The 24,879-nt window shown below is 45.1% G+C and overlaps 1 protein-coding gene across 1 annotated transcript; it reads right to left on the bottom strand.

Annotated features, from left to right (window-relative positions):
* Positions 1-21,242: 21,242 nt before the first annotated feature.
* On the bottom strand, positions 21,243-24,190 carry SLC25A5 (solute carrier family 25 member 5). The gene is made up of 4 exons (XM_084870419.1): positions 23,998-24,190; positions 22,521-23,007; positions 22,156-22,296; positions 21,243-21,665 (listed from the first exon to the last, which is right to left on the bottom strand). The coding sequence occupies exons 1-4, from the start codon at positions 24,106-24,108 to the stop codon at positions 21,508-21,510; spliced, it is 897 nt and encodes a 298-aa protein (XP_084726545.1). The 5' UTR covers positions 24,109-24,190; the 3' UTR covers positions 21,243-21,507.
* Between the last annotated feature and the right edge of the window lie 689 nt (positions 24,191-24,879).

The following is a 24,879-nucleotide window of genomic DNA, read 5'->3' on the forward strand; positions in this document are numbered from 1 at the left end:
ACATCTGCTAATGAGGAAAGTTAAGCTTATAAAATCCGCATGGAAATAAAAACCTTTGTCCAGGCCCTAGGATTGAAAAAAAAAATTTAAATATATTTTATTAATTTTTTACAGAGAGGAAGGGAGAGGGAGAGAGAGTTGGAAACGTCAATGATAGAGAAACATCGACCAGCTGCCTCTTGCACACCCCCTACCGGGGATGTGCCCGCAACCAATGTACACGCCCTTGACCGGAATCGAACCTGGGACCTTTCAGTCCGCAGACTGATGCTCTACCACTGAGCCAAACCGGTTTCGGCTAGGATTGAAAATTTTAAGAACCACCTTTTATTTTGAAAAAAATTATTATTTTGTTGATTTCAGAGAGGAAGGGAAAGGGAAAGAGAGAAAGAAACAGCAATAGCCTAAACCGGTTTGGCTCAGTGAATAGTGTGTTGGCTTGTGGACTGAAAGGTCCCAGGTTCGATTCCGGTCAAGGGCATGTACCTTGGTTGCGAGCACATCCCAGTGATGGGTGTGCCGGAGGCAGCTGATTGATGTTTCTAACTCTCTATCCCTCTTCCTTCCTCTCTGTAAAACATCAATAAAAATATATTAACAAAACAAAACAAAGGAGAGAGAGAGAGAGAGAGAGAGAGAGAGAGAGAGAGAGAGAGAGCGCAATAGAGAGACTCATGGATCAGCTGCCTCCTGCATACCGCACACTGGGGATTGAGCTGGCAACCTGGGCATGTGCCCTGACCGGTAGTTGGATCGTGACCTCCTGGTTCATAGGTGGATGCTCAACCTTTGAGCCATGCTGGCCAGGCAAAAAACTCCTTTTAGTTTACTGCCCTGGGGTGGGAATTAGGAGGACACTAGCCTGGGGATGAGCCTGCTACATCTGAGAGCTGAGGGTTTTGTGTGTAGAAACTGACTCTTAGGTCCCTTTGGACCTCATCTTGGAATTTTAGATACCAATGTGGGGCCCAGAACAAAAGAACCTTCGACTCCCTTATTCTGTATTTTTGTTTATTCCCCCTGGGTCTGTACTTGCAGAGAGAGCACTGGGACTCTTACTTCTTGAGCTTGCTGTGATGATTAACTTTAAAAATTTATTTTGTATTTATTGATTTGAGAGGGAGAGGAAGAGATAGAGAAACATCGATTTGTTGTTCCTCCCATCTATGCACTCATTGGTTGCTTTTTGCATGTGCCCTGACCAGGATTGGAATTGGCTACTTTGATATATGGAGACAATGCTCCAACCAACTGAGCTACCTGGCCAGGGTAACTTTTTGTGGCAACTAGGGTAAGGAATACCCAGACAACTGGTAAGACTTTATTCTGGGCATGTGTGAGAATGTCTCTGGAAGAGATTAGCATTTGAATCGGTAGCCTGAGTAAAGAAGATCATCCTCACCAATGTGGGTGGTGGGTGTCATCCAATCTCTTGAGGACCGGAATAGAACAGGAAGGCAGAGGGAAGGTGAATGTGCTTTTTTTCTTGAGCTGGGACCTGCATCTTCTCCTGCCATCGACATCGGTGCTCCTGGTACTCAGGCCTTTGGAGTCGGACTGAGTTATGCCACCAGCTTTCCTGCATTTCCAGCTTGCAGAGGGTAAATCTTGGGCTTCATAACTGCACGAGCCAATTCCTATAATAAATCTATCTGTCTTTGCTTTGGTTCTCTAAAATGCTGAGACTGGAAGGCTAGAATCTTCTCTAATGGTTACCTGAGTCACTCTTTCCCTCATGTCACTGCCCTATCTTCTTTTTTAAAATCCTCACCCGAGGATATTTTTCCAACGATTTTTAGAGAGAGGGAAAGACAGAGAGAACTATCTATGTGAAAGAAACATCAATTGCTTGCCTCCTGAAAGTGCCCTGACCAAGGCCCACGCTGGGGAGGAGCCTGCAACCAAGGTATGTGCCCTTGACCAGAATTGAATCCGGTACCATTCGGTCCGCAGGCCGACACTATCCACTGAGCCAAACCGGCTAGGGCTTCCCTAGCTTCCGAATGCTAAAATGAGGAGCTAAGCAGCCTTCCGTGTCTGGCCCTGACAGTCCTGTAGCTGCTCAGCCCCACTGCAGCAGCTTCCGTCCTTGCCAATGCAGATCCAGCGGGCCTGCTGAATGAAGTCCCTTGCCAACCCTGAAGACATCTCCTCTTTCCCTCTGCCTGGAATGCCCTTCCCACTCTTCTCTCACAACTCTACCTCTTCACCTTCAACAAATCAGGCCAATATCCACCCCTACTCACCTGCCACTGTGTCTTACACAGTTTTTTCTGTATTCAATATGTACCATATATTGCCCTAATTGGTTTGGCTCAGTGGATAGAGCATCAGCCTGCCGACTCAAAGGTCCCAGGTTCGATTTCGGTCAAAGGCATGTACCTTGGTTGCAGGCACATCTCCAGAAGGAGGTGTGCAGGAGGCCGCTGGTCGATGTTTCTCTCTCATCGATGTCTCTAGCTCTCTATCCCTCTCCCTTCCTCTCTGTAAAAAAATCAATAATATATATATATTGATTTTATTTTAATATATATATTAAAAGTACCATATTGCTTTATTGTTACTACTAACAATGACAAGGATTTCAGATACCATGTATTCAATGCTATTTACCAGGTACTATCTCATTTACACATTATCTCATTGAAACCCCACAATGTGATATGGATGCTGTTATTACTCTCTCCATTTTCCAAATGAGGAAACTGAGGCTCGGGAAAGTGAAGAGGCTTGCCTTAGGACTTATTAGTAGAACTAAGAAATGGTAGAGCTGGGATCTGAACCCAGGTCTTCCTGATCCCATAGCCACTCTCTGAACCAGTATGAGTTTGTCTTTTCCATTCGATTTAATTTGTTAAAGGAATCTTTCATTTCTCCTGAATTTCCACTTCCTAACCCCCCATCCTGGGCTCTGCTTGGAGCGGGCACTTGCCCTATTGATCTCAGTTTCCAGGAGCTCACACCATCAGGCCCGCTGGGCATCAGACTCTCTGCTTTTCTCTGGCCCCGTTAGGGAGATGTAAACAGTGAGGCAGACAGGAGCGAGAAGCAGAAGGCAGCTCCAAGTCTGAGCAATAATCGATGTCCTATGTAGTCAGGCAAGGGCTCTGTGGCTTCCCAGTGCTCACCTCATGGCTACGTCACAACACGCACACCCCGGGTAGGGCCACTCCTGCTAATCAGGCAGGGGGGATGAATGACACTAATATCCTGTTCATGCTTGTTTGGACAGCTGGAGCTTCTGTGAGGGAAATTGGACTCTGCCAGATATCACTGCCCCCTTGTGGACAAAGCTTTTCTAAAGCTGGAGGAGAAGAGGAAAAACAAAGCATATGCTGTCTCTAATGTTCCTGAAAAAATACCATTGCCTGAAAATCTTGCAGGTTCTGTGAATTGGCCAGTGTGACTTTCATTGACCAGAGAGAGCAGAACCCCAGAGTCTTCTGGTGTCTCCTCTTTGACCGGGACTCCAGACAGCACATAGCTCCTTGTTGTTTAGCAGTAAAACCCACTTGGCAGTTCTCTGCATCTTTCTGAGTTCATACCCATCTCCCCCTTTACTGTGCAGGCAACTGTCAGCAGTCTCCTTTCAGAATAACAAGTTCCTTTTATCCTCTTTCCTCCATCACCCCTTTCTTTCCATCTCTACTGCCATCACCCTAATCCTAATCTCTTCACAGTTACAACAGCCTCCATACCTGCACCTTCTGCCCCTCTTCCCTGCAGCCTGTGCCTCACACCAGATCCATGCTCATCAGCCAACACCCCACTTTGCATATGAGGCTCCCCAGAGCCTACAGGGCAAAAAGTTCAAGGTCCCCAAACTTCCGCTCAGCCAAAAAAACCTCACAGATGGTTTACTATATACAAAGCACTCCTCTAAAATGTGCTCCAAGCAAAGGGTGGCAGCAGGCAATTTATACACATATGTCATTGGATCTTCAGGACAATCCTGTGACGTGGGTATTATTACAGAAAGGAAAATGAGTCTCAGATTTCTAGGAGGGTAGCTCAGTTGGTTAGAGTGGCGTCTGATACACCAAGGTTTTGTGTTCAATCCCTGGTCAGGGCACATATAAAAATCAACCAATGAATGAATGAATACTAGTAAGTGGAACAACAAATCTATGTTTCTCTTTCTCTCCCTTTCTTTCTCTTTCAAATAAATAAATAAATAAATAAATAAATAAATAAATAAATAAATAAATAAAAATAAAAGAAAGAAAGAAAGAAAATGAGTCTCAGAGATGTTGGGCAACTTGCCCATGGTCACCCAAGCAAAGACTGGCAGAGGCAGTACTCAAACTCAATTCATGCTTTTCCACAAACTGCCACATTTATCCACTCACTCACTTCAACGCACATTCATAAAACCTTTTCTATGTGCTGGATACCATTCTTGATATTAAGGATACAAGCCAGGCATGGTTTGTCCCCCATTCTTAGAGCTTCCAGTCTAGTGGGGGAGTCCATATTCTCACTTCAAGTATCGATGTCCTTCTAGTTTCTGTTTACCTGCTTGTCCTGATTCTCACAATTTATGGGGAGCTTTGATTTCTATTTGACCGAATTCCTCCCTCCCTTTCTCCCTCCTTCCCTCTCTTCCTCCTTCCTTCCTTCCCTCTCTCCCTTCTTCCTTCCTTCCTTCCTGCCTTCCTTCTACAAACACTGGGAGTCTACTATGTGCCAAGTACTATACTAGTCACTGGGGATCAAGCAGTGGGAAAAAGCAGAGCTTCCTGCCCTCCACACTTGCAGTCCCAAACCATTCATACCTTCCTTCCTCTGCACCTTTCATGCCATTTCCTCTGACTAGATGGGCTTCCCTGTGCCTCTCTAACCAAAATCCAATTCAGTCCTCAAGGCTCATCTCAAGGGTGGACTTCACAGTAGAGCCTTCACCCACCCACCCACCATGATTGCTCCCCTCTCTGGTCATTCAACACTGGCCATCTGGACTGATAGATCCTCCCTTTCCCCAACTGGTGGGCGGAATAACAGTAAACATGATGTAACCTGCAGCCTGGAAATACTTGAGTACCTAACCAGGCATGTTATATGGACTATACATTAAGCCACCAATCAACACCTGCCAAATACCCTAAGCCCTTGTTCCTAAGTACCTGAGTGCCTAAGTAAATACCTTATATGGATCAAACATTAAGCCACCAATCAGCGCCCGCCGAGAACCCTATGCCAGTGGTCGGCAAACTCATTAGTCAACAGAGACAAATATCAACAGTACAACGCTTGAAATTTCTTTTGAGAGCCAAATTTTTTAAACTTAAATTTTTTCTAATGCCACCTCTTCAAAATAGACTCGCCCAGGCTGTGGTATTTTGTGGAAGAGACACACTCAAGGGGCCAAAGAGCTCCATGTGGCTCTTGAGCTGCAGTTTACCGACCATGGCCCTAAGCCCCCATTCCTTCCCATTCCTCCCCTCAAAAGGAGTGCTCACCTCTGCACGGGTTGCTGCTCTCCACTTTCGAGACAGCCCAGCAGGTCTCTTTCCTCTGACAAAGCCTGCAATACCTGGTTTTCGGCCCCCGACTGATCTTTCATGGACAGCTCAATTATCTGGACAAGTCATCTGGCACATGTCAGGCACTTATGTTTGTATATGGATCCTGCCACCTTAAATTGACTGTTTGCCTCATCACCCAGGAAACATTGTTGTTTCCTCAAGAAGCATTTAACAAGTGCCTATTATGTACTTTAGCAACCAGAAGCGAGGAACCTTTATGGAGCCTCTTTGAATTAACAAAGAGCTTTCATAAATACTATTTTATATTTTTTCACAAAGCCATTCCATTTTATCTTTCAACTTTAAAATGTAATTTATCGCCGAAACCGGTTTGGCTCAGTGGTAGAGCATCGGTCTGCGGACTGAAAGGTCCCGGGTTCGATTCCGGTCAGGGGCATGTACGTTGGTTGCGGGCACATCCCCGGTAGGGGGTGTGCAAGAGGCAGCTGGTTGATGTTTCTCTCTCATCAGCGTTTCTAGCTCTCTATCTCTCTCCTTTCCTCTCTGTAAAAAATCAATAAAATATATTTTAAAAAAAATGTAATTTATCTCTGGCTGGTGTGACTCAGAAGCATCTTTTTGCACCCTGAATGGTTTTGGGTTCAATCTCTGGTTGGAGCACAAATGGGAGGCCACTAGCCAAATGTTTCTCTCTCTCTCCCATCCCTTCTCTCTAAGAAAATCAAATAAACATATCCTCTGGTGAGAATTTAAAATTTTTAAAAATATTTTTTATTGAATTTTTACAGAGAGGAAGGGAGAGGGATAGAGAGCTAGAAACGTCGATGAGAGAGAATCATCGACCAGCTGCATCCTGTACACCCCCTACCGGGGATGTGCCCGCAACCAATGTACATGCCCTTGACCGGAATCGAACCCTGGACCTTTCAGTCCGCAGACCGACGCTCTATCCACTGAGCCAAACCGGTTTTGGCAGGATTTAAATTTTTTTAACGTAATTTAAATTACTTAGTAGGTGAATATAGTGAAAACATTGTAGATCTGGCTAATCTTTGACTACTCCTACCCCACACCACTCCAGACCCCCCTCAGAGATGCGGATGAGGAAACTGAAGCTCACAGAGCTGACCTGGCCTGCCCAAGCTCACACACTAGCTGTGGCAGATGAATTTTTTTACTCTAAATCTGTTTCCACTTTTCTGTGTTCCTTCCCATGAGGGCAGGCACCCTGTCCATATCACCTCTCTGTTCTGGGAGCCCAGCACAGAGCTCTGCACCCAGGCTGGTGCTCAACAAATGTTTCCACATCAATAGGCGCCCCTGCAGATGGGTTTCCTCCGCTACAAGGCTTTTCCTGCAAAGGCGGGCTGTACCATTTCTCCCGGGTTGGGGAAGGCTCAAAATGGTTGAGGCCAGGCAGGTGTTCTGCTTGGCATCTCTTCTGCCACCCCTGGGCTCTGTGACATCAGGGTCCCTGAGAGTCTCCTTTGGGTGCTACAGGACATCTAATAGAGGCAAGACAAGTGTTTGCCGGGCACTCGCGTTGTGGCCGCGTGCTCCAGGGGCCGTGTGTGTGTGTGTGGGGGGGGGGGTGGGGGGGGGGTGGGGGGGGGTGGAGAATAAAAGGCACAATGTTGTGGAGCCCAGACATCCAATGCATCCATACACTTAGGGACCAGCCAGCACTTATCCAAGCGTTAAATTATACAAGCGCGGATGATACTTTGGAAAAGTGGCTGCAGTGATCAGAGCAGGCTTCTTGGAGGCGGTGCCTTTCCCGGAATAGGCGGAGAGGAGTCTGCATGGAGGACGCTGTACTCTCCCAGCAGCCTGGGCGGCAGCGCCAAGGCGGAGGCCAAAGGGCGGGACGGGGGGGTCGCCTTGGGTTGCTGCTGCCGCGGGGGCGGCTTTCTCAGCCTGTAGCTCTCATCCAGCCTTGCACATCCAACGGCTTTCAGTCGCCATGAAGCCAGGAAAGGACACGTTTTCTCTCCTAATTAGTTGTCTTCAGCCACCCCCTCCCCCCTCCGCCGCCTCCGCCCACCCCCACCCCGTGGCGGGCGGGGCGTTTTCCTCTGCTACTCCATGTGCCCGCAGCAAAGGACAATTGTAGTCAACTCGCTAAGAGTGCCCTCCTACAAAGTTTGGGGGTGGGGGGAGAAATGGAGGGGAGGGGGGTAGGCACCCGAAGGGACAAGGCTGACCTCTGAGAAACCAGTCACTTAACACTTAAGTGTCTATTCTGTGCCAAGCTCTCAACTACTCATTTTATGCGCCCCACAGTGCCGTTCTTGACCCTGTTTTACAGCTGAGCAAATTGAGGAGCTGAGAGCTCAGAACCTTGCCCAGGATCTCACAGCTGGATACAGGCAGAGGCAGTCCCTTAACCACTCCACTAAGTGCCTCTCTTTAGGCTGCTGCTGACCTTGGTCAGTCCCCACACAGGTCTGAGCCATACCTCTTCATTCAGTCTTCCCAGTTATTTTCCAGGCATCATGCCGTCCCGCACTGCTTCCTGGCCCTAAGTGTGTGTGTGTGTGTGTGTGTGTGTGTGTGTGTGTGTGTGAGAGAGAGAGAGAGAGAGAGAGAGAGAGAGAGAGAGAGAGAGAGAGAGAGACAGGGTTGGGGGGTGGTGACAGGGGGCTCTGCTTTCAGGGTTTTCAGCTGTAGGTGCTATATGTGGTTTGCCAGGTGCCTCAGTTATCCTCATCTGGAAAATGGCTTTCATAAAGCTGCTGAAAGGATGAAATGAGAGGATCCATACACAATTAGAAGAGTGCCTGGCCCAGAGTAAAAAGCTCAAGAAATGATGATGGGTGAGCAGTAAGAGACCAAGCCCCTGGGTGGGGTGGGGGAGAAGGGGTTAGTTGGGGGAAGAGAGAGAACAAACCCACTTGCTTTCAGAGCAGGTCAAAGAGGGTCATGTCTCCCTGGCTTTCAGTAGCAGGGGCTCTCTTAGGAGCTGGGAACATCAAGCCCAGGCACAGGAGTATGTCTGGTCTAATCAGCCCTAATAAGTCATGTGGTGTGCAGTTGGTACATTTCTGATGGCAGCGTCCTCGTGTGCCCCAGTAACATGCCTGCTCCTCTCCTCTTGGGTGACCTGAGTCATCTTGTGTGACAGTCAGTGTTCAGCATTGTCACCATCACAACCAGACAGCCATCAGGTATTTACTATGTGGAAGGATCCAGGTTAGGGGTTCATGACCAAATAGGGAGCATATGTTCACAGGACGGTAGATACAATCGATATGGTGCTATCCCTGCTTTTTACACAGATTTGGGGAGGGAGGTGCCCCACGGCCCTGGCTCTCTAGTTCTCTAGCATGGACCATGTAGCAGCAGCCCAGGAACCAGGTGATTTCTAAACTCTTTTTTTAAAAATATATTTTATTCATTTTTCATAGAGAGGAAGAGAGAGGGATAGAGAGTTAGAAACATCAATGAGAGAGAAACATCGATCAGCTGCCTCCTGCACACCCCCCACTGGGGATGAGCCCGCAACCAAGGTACATGCCCTTGACCGGAATCGAACCCGGACCTTCCAGTCCACAGGCCGATGCTCTATCCACTGAGCCAAACCGGTTTCGGCTGATTTCTAAACTCTTGCTCTATCCAGAACTTCCCACTCAGTCCAGGGGCTGGGCAAGCAATGGATGCAAGGTAGGAAGGCCCTGCATAATTTGTTACTGTGAAATTGCTTCCAGGTGGCAAGGGGCTGGATCCAGACAAAATTCATTTCTGCCAAACCAAAGGAACAAATTCCACATTTTGGTCATTATCTCATTCATTTCTCCCTCCAGTGGGCATTTACCACACACTCATTATGTGTTGTTTTATGCTCCATGTTAGCAATGTAAAGACAAACAAGACATAGCCTCTAATGAAGACAGACAAGTGAACAATTAGTTACTATACCGTGAAATAAACATCATAATGCATTCACTTAACGATGATTTCTTGCTCAGCCAGTGTTGCTCAGTGGTTGCATGACAACATATGAACCAGGATTCCCAGTCAGGGTACATGCCCGGGTTGCTGGCTCAGTTCCCAGTGGGGGAAGTACAGGAGGCAGCCAATCAATGATTCTCTCTCAGTTTCTATCTCTCTTCTCTATTCCTCTCTGAAATTAATAAAAATATATTTTTTTAAAAAAAACACGATTTCTGCCCTTGTGGATTCTGACATAGACTACATTAGCAGTTCAAAGAAGAAGGCAGAATATGCTGGCTGCTGGAATCTGGGAAGGCATGCAGAGGAGGTGTGTTCTTGGCTCGGTCTTGAAGGACCGAGGTTTGGCAGCGAGACAGGGAAAGGCAGGCCTGGGAAAAGTAATAGTATAATACAACAAAACTAGTGTAAAAAATAATAAAAGGAATCACTTTAAAATGGAGCCAGAGCTGCCATGCAGAGAAACTGCCTGGCATGTCTTATGCCTCAAGCCTTGGATGTTCAAATAGGGCAAAATAGCCTTTGGACTGGGCCTAGAGCAACATTATGCCCCAAAGAACTATTTTCAAAAATAAAAAGAGAGCAGATACTATGACCACAAGAGTGATGACTACCATACTGAAAATTAAAAACATTGTTTAAAATTAGCATCATTATGTTATGTTATCTTCACCAATAAAAATGCCTTCATTCTGTTGATGCAATTGTGCCTCTTCCCTTTCTCATAAATACCCACTGCCTTTGTCTCATAATTGGAACACTGTTTGGGCTTCTGCATCGTGAATAGCTATCTTTTTAAAAATCTCAAATAAGTGTGTGTTGCCTTTCACTTTGAAAGGCCTTTTATTTTTAGATTAGCACTAGAAAATATGCAAATGAATGGCCTGACTAGGAAATAGCAAGTGGCTTGGCATGGGACTACAGAGCATGTGTAGAAGTAGCAAAACAAGACATGCAATGTACGTTCTCTCCATATAAGGTGCAGTCAAATAAAATATACAAAAGCCCAGGTCTTGGCATTTTTCTGAGACACTCTCATACGTGATGGGGTGCCAAATACCACCTAGTCATGTGGTTGTGTTTGTCAAGTGGGGCAGTATCCAATGGCCCAGTAACCTCAGGACATAACTGAGGAGGCTCAGCCTTCTTTGCTGGGAGCCTTCATTTAAAAGAAAGGTCTATCCTGAAAAAGCAAAGAAACTTAAATCAAATCAAATTTAATTCAAGGGACTTTTTTTTTTATAACAATAATTCTTAAATTGGCTGAAAATAGAAAATAATCCATACTCTAAAAATGAATTCTGCAGATAGTGCTTTGATTATTATAATTTCTATTTAATATCTGTCATGTGGATTTTGTCTGTTGGTATTGAAACTAGTCAGCTTTCATATTTTAATATATTTCCTGACACAAAATAAATAGTTGGACAGGATCACCTTGAAGTTCTCTTTGAAACCTTCTGTCAGGTGAGGAGCTCAGAGTCTCAGTTTTATCAGTTGTAAAATTGAGTTAATAATAATGTGTACCTCGGGCAGTTTTTGACAGGATTGGGATAGTTGATCCATATTAACTTCTTAGCACAATATCCAGCATATAAGAGGCCACAATAATTAGCTATGACCCTGATTCTGTAGTTTTAGAAAAATCACTGCTATGTGGTTGTATTGATTTTTTTAAATTAATAAATCTTATTGCTCAGATTATTACAATTGTTTCTCCCCCCCCCCATAGCTCCCCTCCACCCAGTTCCCACTCCACCCTTTGCCCTTAACTCCCCCCAACTGTCCTCATCCATAGGTGTACGATTTTAGTCCAGTCTCTTCCCACACCCTTCACACCCCTTTCCCTCTGAGAATTATCAATCCATTCCCTTTCTATGCCACTGATTCTATTATATTCACCAATTTATTCTGTTCATCAGATTTTTAATTCGCTTGATTTTTAGATTCACTTGTTGATAGATATGTATTTGTTGTTCATAATTTTTATCTTTACAGTACTTTTTTCTTCTTCTTCCTCTTCTATTTTTGGATTCTTTTTTGTTTTTGCTTTTCTGGTTGTTTTTTGCTTCTTTGTATTTCAAATCTTTGACTTGATTCTTATATACCTCTAGTCTGCTGTTGTGGTTCTGTATATTTTTTATTTCATTCAGTGTATGTTTAATTTCTAGTTGGTCCTTTTTCATATCTTTGAGGGTCTCTTTAAATTTATCGGCCTTTTCTAGGAAATTCTTGAAAAACCTTATAACCATGGTTTTGAACTCTATATCCATTTGTTTGTGTTTCTCCATTTTTTCGTTTGTGATCTGTTTCTTTGTTTCTGCATTTTTGCTGCTTCCCTGAGTTGGTATGGTGGATTTGTGTGCTAGGTGTCCTATATGGCCCAGTGGGTTGGCCTCCCATTTACCTGAGGTGGACACTCTTGGTGCACCCCTTTGTGGACTGTGTGTACAGCCTTGTTGTAGTTAAGTCTTGATTGTTGTTGGTGTCACTGGGAGGAATTGACCTCCAGGCCAATTGGCTGTGAGGACCTGCTGTGTCTATAATGGAAGAACTACTGTGCTGGAGACATGTTTATGGAGCAGGGCTTGCTTCAGTGGGGCTTTGGTGCTCACTGAGTCTGCCTCTTGAATGTGTCACTTATGGATGTGAGTAGTTGAGATCTGGTGTCGTCTCACACTGACCACTAGATACACTAGCTTCTGGATCTCCAATGGGGGGCAGATCAGCTACTGTCTGGGGCCACCCAACAGGAGCTACAGCAAGAACTACAGTTTCCTCCTCTTTGCTTGGGGTTTGGAGGTTTTGGAGCTGTCTGACCAGAGCTGCAGTTTGTTAGGTTAAGCTGCAATAGGGCAGGCCATTTATATGCAAAAGCCACTGCGTGGAGCTATGGGGAGTTTGTAGATTGTGAGGGGTGGGGTCTCAGGGAGTCACTAGTCTAGGGCGTGGCAAACAGCGATGGCTGCCAATCAGCCATCTCTGCATCTCCATGTTTCCAATCCCCTGCATCCCAAGCCCCAGCTTAGTAAACAGTGATTGCTGGACACTCCTCTGCAAGAAAATCACCCTCATTTTCCAACCCGATGGCAGACAGTCCAGCTTCTCCCCCATAGGAGTTTGGGTCCCCAGCATCTCCCCAGAAACTAGAGTTCAGAGTAATTGGGAGCTTGTCTCCCTTCAGGTTGAAAAGAGCAGCGCTCCCAGTCACCCGCTGCCAGCCCAATTCATGCACCTGGGTACCTCAGCTTTTCAGTGCTTGTGCATGTGTCAATGCTCTTTTGTCTTTTCTTCTAGTGGTAGAACTTCCACTCAGCCAGCTTTCCTGTGGTTCTGGGTAATAGACGTTTTGTCTTTTAGTTGTAGTTTTGAAACTGTTGTGCGAGGCAGCAGTTTACGTGTTTACCTACGCCACCATCTTGGTTTCCCCCCTCTCTGTATTGATTGTATTTGAGAAGCAGACTTAACCTAATCCAATCTGTATAGCTCTAGAAATCCTGAAAAGTGCCATAACCCCTAGTAGAAGATTTAAGAAATTACATTGTAACTCAAGATAAGTTGATTTCCAATTTTCCTGGTGGACAAACTGAAGCACTAACCCATGATGAGGTGTGACATGACCCAAGACAGAGAAGCATGGAGTTCCAGTGGGATTACAAATGCAGTGGCTGAACTGCCAGTTTTCTTTTTAAAATATATTTTTATTGATTTCAGAGAGTAAGGGAGAGGGAGAGAGAGAGAAACATCAATGATGAGAGAAAATCATTAGTCAGCTGCCTCCTGCATGCTCCACATTGGGATCAACCCTGCAACCTGGGCATGTGCCCTTATCAGGAATCAAACTATGACCTCCTGGTTCATAGGTCAATGCTTAACCACTGAGCCATGCTGCAAACTGCCAGCTTTTTATCATAATTGGCAAGCAGCATGCTTTTACCCAGAACCCCAAGCACCTTTACCCCTGGCTTTCATGTCTTGGGTAAATGCCCAACAAGGTTCAAGGTTTTATAATAAACTAGTGTCCTGGTGCATGAAATTTGGGCAGGGGGGGAGGGTTGTCCCTCAGCCCTGCCTGCACCCTCTCCAATCTGGGACCCTTGTGGGATCAGGCCTAAATCAGCAATCGGACATCCCTCTCACAATCCGGGATTGCTGGCTCCTAACTGCTCACCTGCCTACCTGCCTGATTGCCCCTAACGACTCTGTCTGCTGACTTGCTCCCCTTGCTGACCTGATCACCCCCAATTGCCCCCCTGCTGGCCTGATCACCCTTAAATGCTCCCCCTGCTAGCCTGCTCACCCCCAACTGCCCTCCCCTCCTGGCCTGATCACCCCTAACTGCCTCTGCCTTGGTCCTGCCACCATGGCTTTCTCCAGAAGGTCTCCTAGTCTAATTAATATATTGATATTATCCTTTTATTAGTATATATCCATGGTTGGCAAACTGCGGCTTGTGAGCCACATGTGGCTCTTTGGCCCCTTGAGTATGGCTCTTCCACAAAATACCATGGCCTGGGCAAGTCTATTTTGAAGAAGTGGCGTTAGAAGAAGTTCAAGTTTAAAAAATTTAACTCTCAAAAGGAATTTCAATGGTTGTACTGTTGATATTTGGCTCTGTTGACTAATGAGTTTGCCGACCACTGGTATAGATAGTCACTTGCTGTTCCCTAGCCAGGCCATTCATTTGCATGTTCTCTAGTGTTAATCTAAAAATAAAAGGCCTTTCAAAGTGAGAGCTATTTATAATAAATGGACTCCTGATTCCCAAACTTAATTGCATAAGTGAAATGCAATCTTTTGCTTCCCAAGATCTACATTGCCTTTTCCCAGCAGCTTCTTTCCCTAGGGACTGAAATCATAGGATTGAGTGAGCAGGCTGGGACTTTATAAATTCCTTGAAATACAAGAGCAAAGGGAACCTAAGTGATCACATTGTGGCTCTTGGGCCAGCAGGGCAGTGGAGTCTGGTGTGAAGCAGAACAGATTTATTGTTGACCTTTGCTCTCTTTCATAATCAGTGTTGTAAAATGTGTGCTTTGAGTTAGAGTTTATGATTATCACATGTTCCTATTCATTGCATTCAAAAAAGATTTCTTTCTTTTAAAATATATTTTTATTGATTTCAGAGAGGGAGAGGGTGAGATATATATCAATGATGAGAGAGAATCATTGATTGGCTGCCTCCTGAACACCCCCCACTAGGCATGTGCCTTTTACTAGAATCAAACCTGGGAACCTTCAGTGCAGAGGCCAATGTTCTATCCACTGAGCCAAAGCAGCTAGGGAGGGTTCCTTTCTTTCTTTCCATCTTTCTCTCTGATTCAGTTTCTATACTACATGTGGTAGTTTCTTGAGACTATTTTAGAAAATCTGTAGGTCAGAGATAAATCCATTACACCAGTATCTCATGAATGAAATAAAAATAATTTACGTCTTCCAATAAAATAATAAGTCATAATAATAGCAACATTTGGTGCCTAGCATTGTTTTAAACATTATACATATATTAAGACTTTTAATCTTCACATACTCCTTCCAGGTAGATACTATTGTTACCATGTGTGCCAGATGGAAAAACTGAGGCCCAAAGTAGTGAAAGCTGGATAGCTGTCAAGTGACAAAGTTTGGTATTTGAAAATGAGACCTCTAGCCTAAAAGATTATCATGAGTGCAACATGAGTGGGAAGATGGAGAGCAGCAGAGAAATCAGATGATGAGAAAGTCCCAGACTGGGTCCCACCTCTGCCCTGATGTACAGGGTGGGCTGCATATTCATTCATCTAAATGAATACATCACTATGACACCTCTTAGGGGTGGGAAGGAGCCCATGCCAGGGGTAGCCCTGAAGCTAAAGCATCGGTAACTTCACAATCCCTCTGCCTCTGTCTGTGAGATGTCCCCGCTCGTCGCAGAGCAGGGCATTGGAAGCTCATATTGACAGAAGAGTTTTCCTTTTCACTGCCAAACACAAAGCCCTCGGAAGTTGATCTGTCAACAGCAATTTAGCACAAACTTTGCTCTGGTTATGTCTTTATGGTGACAGATATCTCCGTTAGGGGAGTGAAAATATTAGAGACGGTGAAACGTGTCATGTGATCAGATTCTGCACACTCTTAAATCTTAACAGTGCTAAATTTCCTCCCTGCTTTACAAAAGTTGCCCAAGGAAAGGAAATCCCAGGTTGGATGCTCTGCTTCAAAACACGACTTCTCTTCTACTGTCTCCTTCCTTGATAGTATTGAAAAAGGCACGAATTAATAGGCTCCTCTAATTGAACTCAGTTTTATCTCCGAAGAGAGTCCAGTGAAAACAAATGCCTGACCTGTTTCTTGAACATTGTTTATATATGTTGCTAGGATACCAAAGGCTCTTTTAAGAAGAGCACCATGCATCTGAACTTGTTCACCTGCACATAAAGCAAATAATGGTCCTCTGTACACAAATGATGGGAAGGCTCCTCCAAACATTTTGAGTGGAACATAAGGCATTTTTTATGTGTGTCCAGAAATTGTAATGCCCAATATTTGTTGTGCAAATAAATCTCCACCTGCATGCCGAAGTGCACATCACACATAATAAGATGAATCTTTGACAAGAAAGATGTTAATTATTTTGAGTTAAATCACATCACCTTTGATCCAAACTCCGAGCTGTAATTTTGTTGCTCAGCTTCTTGGTCCCAAAATTAATGTAAATCTTTACATTTGTAATTTTACTTGCAATGCCAACCCACCCACACAGTCTGCAAATGACTGCTCTGAGTCAGAGACTATTCACTTACGACTCTGTTAGATATTTAAAAATGTTCTCTGGAAGGATTAAATCACCTAATCCTAGCCCTTTCACAGATTCTGTTTATGTAAAAATGATGGAGCCAGAGAGCATTAAGACGGGAAAGGACTTTAGAGGAGAAACTAAGGCTCTGATGTTAGAAATGACAGGCTCACTCAGTGACCAAAGCTACAACCAGAAAGGGAAGGAAAGTATTGGTTTAGGGTTTCAATAAAGGTTCACACTTAGAGATCCTTGCTCAGAGTCCGGAAGCTCCCCTTTCCCCACCCTCCTGCCTCCTACAGCATCTGTGAGCTCTGGTACCCCACGGCTGACACTGGTTGAAAAGAATCATGCCATTTTGAATGCAAGCAGTGAGAATATGACTCAGATACAAACAAATCAGCTGCAATTACAAGAATATGCATTCATTTTTTGACAGATATATGAGAAACTGTTCATAATGGTTTACTTTTAAGGAGGGGACTAGGGTTGAGAAAGGCAGGACAGGGAGATATTTGCTTTTCATTTCATATCTTTTCTTCACTATTTGACTGATTGCCATGTACAGATATTAACTGTGTTAAAAACCTAAAAAACAAAACAGAAACACTCTGCTCACAAACTTCACAAGAGAAATGCAATTTACCCCAGCAACACTGATGCTTGAAAAATCTATCATCCCATACAGCAGTACTTTTAAAATTTTTCTACCAAAGTATCCATAATAACAGTGGAGGCTGAATGGGTCCTCCCAGGGGTCTGGGGGCAGAGCCAGAAATGGTCCTCTGTACGCAAGAACTCTCTTTGCAGCTTGTGGTTTAAAAACGCATTCAAATGATACAATAGACTCTCTAACATATCCACGTCTTTTAATATGAAAATAATGGCTTAAATGACTTACCATCCACACGACAACTGCCCCTGTGGGGAGACACCCCCGGTTTCCTTCTCCAGTGGTCCGGAGCACCGGCAGCACGCTGCCTCCACTGACTGGAGGGGCCTCTGGAATGGGAAGCGCGGCTGTGCACAAGCTGACCTGTATTCCGGCTCTCTCACCTGGAATCAGGCTTCACGCATCCTGTTATGCATTGAATAGTAACAAAACAACAGCATAAATTAGGGTGTTGCTAAGATTGTGTACCATCAATGTTCACATGAGCATAATGGACGTAATGAATTCTATAGCACTATCCTGCACAGCTTGGAGAGATTAAAACCATTTTGTCTTTAAATTAAATTTCAAAAATCATTGAACAAGAAGAATAGAAATAACAGAAAAAACAACCACCACCACCTCATTTATATCAGCCAACCAATTGTGAGAGGCACCACTTCTTGCTTTCTGATCATTTATGCCTAGTCCTAGGTTTATTTTAATGACTGCAGCTCAGTGAGTCTGCATATATTTTAATAACCATAAAGGGGGCTTGGGTTCTCTTGTATTGTGATTTTCAGCCCTAACTGGAGAGCCTCTTAGCTCCTTTCAGGGTCAAAATCTACAACTAAAAAAAGACCTAAGCTGAAGTTTATTTTATAGGAATTTTACACAATATAGTATGTCAAGGCTATTGCAGGAAAAGTGAGCTTGAATTCATTCTTTTCTTTTTTTGAAAAAAAAAATATATTTTATTGATTTTTTACAGAGAGGAATAGAGAGTTAGAAACATCAATGAGAGAGAATCATCGATCAGCTGCCTCCTGCACCCCCCTCACTGGGGATGTGCCCGCAACCAATGTACATGCCCTTGACCGGAATCGAAACCGGGACCTTTCAGTCTGCAGGTTGACGCTTTATCCACTGAGCCAAACCGGTTTCGGCTTGAATTCATTCTTAACTAGCACTCTGCTGGGGCAAATCTTCATTCAACAAAATGGATGCCTAATTATGAAAAATTCCCATTGGTGTGCTTATTAGATGCCAGGTGCCATACTTACTGCTCTATGTGCTTTATGTTCCTTAACCCTCATTCAAAACACCCATAGGGAATATGGCTGGCACTATTATATCCCAATTTTACAGATGAGGAAACAGATTCGGGAGCAAGGAAGGCAGCATAGCCAGGATTCAAATCCAAGTACTTCTTCTTTTTTAAAATCCTCACGGGAGGATATTCCTCCATTGATTTTTTAAAAATTAATTTCTTTATTGATTAAGGTATTACATGTTTGTCCTCAACCTCCCATTCCAATCCCCACCCCCACCCCCACTCATGCCCCCACCCCCCTATTGTCCTTGACTACTGGTTAGGCTCATATGTGTGCACATAAGTCCTTTGGTTGATCTCTCCCTTTTATCCCCTTTGAGGTCTCCATTGATTTTTAGAGCGAGTGGAAGCAATGGGGGAAAGACTAATAGAGAGAAACATATTGACCAGCCGCCTCCCCCATACTCAGACCAGGGCAGGGATTGAACCTGTAACCCAGGCACATGCCCTTGACCGGAATGGAACCTAGGACCCTTCGGTCCATGGGCCTATTCTCTATCCACTGAGCCAAACCAGTTAGGGCACAGATACTTCTTTTGCAAAAAAAATCTATTGATGCTGAAACCGGATTGGCTCAGTTCAGCCTGCGGACTGAAGGGTCCCGGGTTCGATTCCGGTCAAGGGCATGTACTTTGGTTGTGGGCACACCCCCGGTAGGGGGCGTGCAAGAGGCAGCTGATCAATGATTCTCTCTCATTGATGTTTCTAACTCTCTCCCTTCCTTTCTGTAAAAAATCAATAAAATATATATTTTTTAAATCTATTGATTTTTAGAGAGAGAAAGGGAGAGAAAGAAACATCGATCTGTTGTTCCACTTACTTATGCATTCATTGGTTGCTTCTTGTATGTGCCCTGACCAGAGTTCAAACCTGCACTGCAACTTTGGGGTATCGGGACAATGCTCTAACCAATTGCACCACCCAGCCAGGGCCTCAAATTCGCGTACTTCTGATTCTGGAATCCCCAAATCTTAACTGCCTCTTAATAATTATCATAGTTACTATTTATAAAGTACTTATTATGTTCTAAGGCACATGCTTTACACAAATTATATAATTCATGCAACAGCTCTCCAAGGCAGCCAATATCCTCAATTTATAAATGATGAAAACTAAGGCTTTGAGAAATTAGGTAACTTGCCCAACAGCACAACACGAGAACAAGTTTTGGGTTTTTAAAACAACTTTGAGATCTTTTTCTTTTTAATCCTCCTCACTCAAGGATATACTAGAATATATATGTTGATTTCAGAGAGGGAGGGGGAGAGAGAAACATCAACAATAAGAATCATTGGCTGAAACCAGTTTGGCTCAGTGAATAGAGCGTCACCCTGCGGACTGAAGGGTCCTGGGTTCGATTCCGGTCAGGGGCATGTGCCTTGGTTGCGGGCACATTCCCGGTTGTTTCTAACTCTCTGTCCCTCTCTCTTCCTCTTGTAAAAAATCAATAAAATATATTAAAATTAAAAAAGAATCATTGATTGGCTGTCGCCTGCACACCCCACACAGGGGATGGAGCCCGAAACATAGGCATTTGCCTTGACTGAGAATCGAACCATGACCTTCCAGTTCATAGGTCGATGCTCAATAATTGAGCCCTGCTGGCTGAGCCCTGCTGGCCAGCCTAAACATTGTATATATTTAAAGGGCACAACTTTGTTTCATATATATAGTGTGCGGAGTTCTTAACTAAGTTACACTTTTCAAGTGATTGAAATATCTAGGGTCCTTTGGGCATTAATGCATGCCATGCAGACCCCGTGATCAGCACTGAAACTTGCATGCATGATGCTCCTCAGGAATTTACACATGAATCACCTATCATCTTCCATTATTAATGCTGTGCCTTGACAACCATGGTGCCTTATTCATAAATCTTGTTACTGGCTTTTGAGGCTCAAGAGCTACAGAAATGGCAAACATTCTCATGTGGATCCTAAATAAGGGCTTATCCATAAGAAACATAAATGTCCTTCATTGACTGGGGTTAATAGCACGTTAAACAAAATGCAGATACATTTCCTCTCTGTAAAATGAATTTTGAGGTCGTGGCAGTTATCCAGATCTCCCTGTAATCTTGAGCAGCACTGCAATCTCAGCACCGCTTAACTAGGCCAGCTCTAATCCTTTGCTTTGAATGGGATTAAAATGGCTTGATCCAGGTGAAGATAGATGAGGGAAGGCAACTGGACAAAAATTGCTATTACTGTATATTATACAATTCTTTTTGAGTGTGAGGAAATTCACAGAAAACGGTGAACATTTCAGCTTATATTTCTTAACCATAGGACTAGGTAAATTGATACATTTTACTTTTTGGAGAAAGCTCATTCAGCAATGACCTTCCACAGGCCACGGACCAATGCTTTTTGGATACAGTGGGCCTGAATTTCCCTTCGCTAATGTACTGGGAATGTTGACAAGTTACTTTTTAAATTTATTAAGGTATCACATATTTGCCCTCAACCCCCCATCCCAACCCCCCACTCCTCCCCACTCATGCCCCACCCTCCTCTTGTCCTTGACCACTGGTCAGGTTTATATGTGTGCACATAAGTCCTTTGGTTGATCTCTCTTTTATCCCCACCCTCCCTTTGAAGTCTAACAGTCTGACCCATGGCTCCTTATCTCTGGGTCTCTTCTTGTTCAGTCTATGTTGTTCACCATTTCCCCTAGATGAGTGAGATTATGTCCTACTGGAAATATACTTATAAGAATAAAAAATGAGACAAGCAATAATTGTTATGCTGAAAGGCATATGAATCAGTCTGTAGTGAGTTTCTTTCTGGGCCAACAGTTCTTTTGAGACCCAATTTCAGTGTCAAACAGTTCCTTATGTGTACATGTCAGCAATGATATTTCAGTTCTGGATGGTGGACGACAAGCAACACTTTGATAAGTGATGGCTGAAGGTTGGTTTTAAAAGAAAGTTGTTCATGTCTCAGGAGACACAGCAGTATTTATTACACATGCAGCATTTTCTCAAGTGTAGCACTCACTAAATTAAACAAGACATTTTTACAGGCAAATAAACCACAAACAAAATTATATTTCAGATATTTTTTATTTCTTCAAATTCATTATCAGGAGTGACTGAAATAAAAAATATAATTGAGTCCCATCATCATCATGGAAATGGCTTTTAAGAGAAAACTGGTCAGATGAATATTATTGCTTCCCATTTTCAACCAGTAAAATAGTTGCCGCTGATAAACAGACAACCAAAAGTCTGTCAAGAATGCTCACGAGATGTTACATGATATAACATGCCTGTTCACGGGGTCTGGGGGAGGGAAGACTAGGAAATAATTTATGTGTACTTCTTGATTTCATCATACAAGACAAGCACAAAAGCACCACCCATGCCTCTGAGAACATTGGACCATGCGCCCTTGAAGAAAGCTTTGCCTCCTTCATCACGAGCAATCTTCCTCCAGCAGTCAAGTGTGCCTGTGTACATGATATCAGCTGCAAAGAAGAAAGACTGAGTTAGTGACAAAAGGCTAATGAAAAGTCCTAGGATTACTGAACTAAACTAGAGCCCCATTTCTAAGAGTTAACAGTTTTTTAAAGCCCAACACTAGCAGGTTAGTTAATGAAATATTAAATAACTGAATGCTGAAATATTAATGCTATGACTAGAGAACAGTAATATGTAGACTACCCATCAGACTTAACCTCTAATATAATTTAAGCACCCTCATTCATAGGCACCCAAAGGGCCTGGCTCAAAGGCAACTATAAACCGTGTTTCCCCGAAAATAAGACCTAGCGCATGGAAAGATAAGACATCCCCTGAAAATAAGACCTAGCACAACCTTGGGAGAAAAAATTAATATTAGATACTGTCTTATTTTCGGGGAAACAGGGTAGTAGATACTATCAACCCCATTACCTGATCTGAACAGACTATCAACCCCATTCCCATGTCTTCATCTTCTGCTTAAGGGGAACTTACTTCCTTTGCGTCCTGATTGCATCATCATGCGGCGACGAACAGTGTCAAATGGATAGGAAGTCAAGCCAGCCACAGCTGTGACGGACTGGGCAATCATCCAGCTGATGAAGATGTGAGTATTCTTGGGATCTGGAAGCATTCCTGAGAATAGGAAAGAGGCATCTTTACTAGAAAGAAGTTTTATAGACTTGCTTTCCATATTCCCCTAACATCTCTTCTGGTCACAAAGGTTATACTGGATGACCTTAGCTGCCTTTAGCAATTATTAAAAAAAAAAAAATTATCTCTGGCTCCTGGAAAATTAGGATGGTAACCTTCCACACCGTCACATAAGAACACAACTTCAAAGCATATATAAAACTTACCCTTTGCAGTATCATAGACACCGAAGTAGGCAGCTCGGTAGATGATAATACCCTGTACGGACACATTAAAGCCTTGGTATAGGCCTCTAAGCCCATCAGATTTGTAGATCTTAACCAGGCAGTCACCAAGGCCTTTGAATTCCCTTTCAGCTCCGGCTTTGCCCACATCAGCTGCTAGACGGGTACGGGCAAAATCAAGAGGATACACAAAACACAAGGAGGTAGCCCCAGCGGCACCACCCGATGCCAGATTGCCTGCAAAGTATCGCCAAAACTGGGTTCTCTTGTCCACACCACCCAGGAAGATTTGCTTGTATTTATCTTTGAAGGCAAAGTTGAGAGCCTGGGTGGGGAAGTATCTGATGACATTGGCCAGGTTACCGCGCCAGAAGGACAGGGCTCCTTGCTCCTTGGGGATACGGACCACACAGTCTATAATGCCCTTGTATTGCTTATCTGCAGTGATTTGCTTGCTGGCATGCTGCACCTGAGAGACAAAAAGACCAACAGGGAGAGTTATGACCATGAAGGAAAAAGGGAAAAGAATATATCATCTCATCAACGCGATTTAAGACTAGCTCCCTGCCCCCCTCCTAGTCTTCTGTATCACAGCGGTCACAGGTGGAAGAGGTGATCTGCTTCATTAGCGACTTTAAGCCTCCACCCCTTGGGTGGGGAGCGGGCACGCTCACGCGGACCGGTGCCCTTTAGACCTAGGAGAAAGGGCAGGCCCAAGTTCAGAGGCATTAAGGTGGGTCCCAGGTAGGGTGCGGTCACCTTGGTAACCAGGGCCTACGCCTCAGTTCTCCCGAGCTCTTCCCTCCCTCTCCGTTCAGACCCTATTTGTCTCGTGGCGGTGACCCGCGTGCCACCAGGCCACTTCGCCCGTCCGAGGGCGCCACCTAGAGCCGGAACGTGGGAGCGCGCGGCGCCGGGGAAACGCCGGCGGCTGCGCGGGGGCGGACGCAGCAGGAACACGCGCTTCCCGGCACCGGCTTCCGGCCCGGTCGGAGCGCGGCCGCTCAACCGGCCGCGTGGCTTCCTCAAGGCTGTGATCTCCTTGCCGCGACCTTGAGGTCTCCGGTAAGGCCAAGTGTTCGCCGGCTTTCAGGTTTTGCCCTTGCCCCGAAGGCCCGGGGAGCCAGCTAGGCACTGCCGGAATCGTTCTCCCCCTCCCCTCCCCCCGCCCCATGCCGGCCCGGGTTTGCGGCCTCTGGGAAGCCGAGGCCCGGGCCTTGGTCGCCTCCCTCCACCCCCGACCCTTCCCTAGATCCGGAACTTAGGGTCACTAAAAAAAGCACCCCCCTCAAACCTGCCTTTTGGCCCGTCTCTGCTGCCACCCTGGCTCCCATGCTGCCCCTTCCCGGGACTTATCTAAAGAGTTCATTCCCCTCCATTCCTTGGACTCCGCTTTCTGCGCGACCCTCTTCCCTTCCCCTCCCCCACTTCCTGTTCGGGCTCTGATCCCAGGAGGTACCTGTAGCAGCAGCTTGACCCGCTCGATGGGTGCTACCGCGGTCTTGGAGATGGCTGCGGCCACTCCACCTGCCAGGAAGTCCTTGGCAAAGGACACGGCGGCATCTGTCATGTTGAAAAGAAGAAGCGGGCGAGTACAGGCCTGGGACCGTAACCGGCTTGAACTCCGGGGCTCTAGGGCGGAGCGAAACAAATGGCTGATATATATACCCGGAGCCGGCGCCCCGGAGGCCGGCCTCGGAGGCGTGGCTGGTAGGCTGGCAGCGCGCTAAGCCTGGCGACTGCTGAGTGGCTTGGGTCGGCCGGGGAGGAGCCACGGAATCGGGCCGGGCCGCCCTCCGCCCTCCGCCCTCCACCCTCCCAGCCGGTCCACTGGAGCTGACTTAGCTTGTGGGAGGGGTGGCCGTAGGGAATACCCGGGATTCGGACCCTGGACCTTGGGAGGGGTCTGGGAGCGTGAAGGGACGCTGACGTTACCAGGTTCTTGGCCCAAAACCCTTGGAGCAGGGCCCGGACAAAGATGAGGCTCAGGATTTAAGGGAACCGCCAAACAAAACACAACAAAACAAAAAGCACACAACTCGGTAATCAAGATAAAATTTAATGCAACATTTAACATTTTTCCTACAAGCAAACTGAGGCCCGCTGACCGGTAGCCTGTTTTAGTAAATAAAGTTTATTTGGAACCCTCAGGCCTGAGATTAGGTTGAAACAAGTGAGGCAGGGTCATACAAGTTCATTATGAGTTTTCCCCATTACTTTTGAGTTCTTGAGTTCTTAAGATAGTGCATTATAAATCATTTATTTTGTTTACTAAGTTATTTGGAATTCCCTTACATTTTGTGCCAGTGCAAGTACATCTTCACTCTAGACCTGGTAGTGC

The sequence above is a fragment of the Pipistrellus hanaki genome (assembly GCF_964339955.1).
Source record: "Pipistrellus hanaki genome assembly, chromosome: X".
Classification (NCBI taxonomy): domain Eukaryota; kingdom Metazoa; phylum Chordata; class Mammalia; order Chiroptera; family Vespertilionidae; genus Pipistrellus; species Pipistrellus hanaki.

Excerpts from the sequence above, each read along its gene's own strand:
- SLC25A5 (XM_084870419.1), bottom strand. The coding sequence starts at position 24,108 with ATGACAGATGCCGCCGTGTCCTTTGCCAAGGACTTCCTGGCAGGTGGA. Across the intron at positions 22,297-22,520 it reads TGTCTATGATACTGCAAAGG|GAATGCTTCCAGATCCCAAG; the intron begins GTAAGTTTTATA and ends TCCTATTCTCAG. Across the intron at positions 21,666-22,155 it reads GCAATCAGGACGCAAAGGAA|CTGATATCATGTACACAGGC; the intron begins GTAAGTTCCCCT and ends TCTTCTTTGCAG.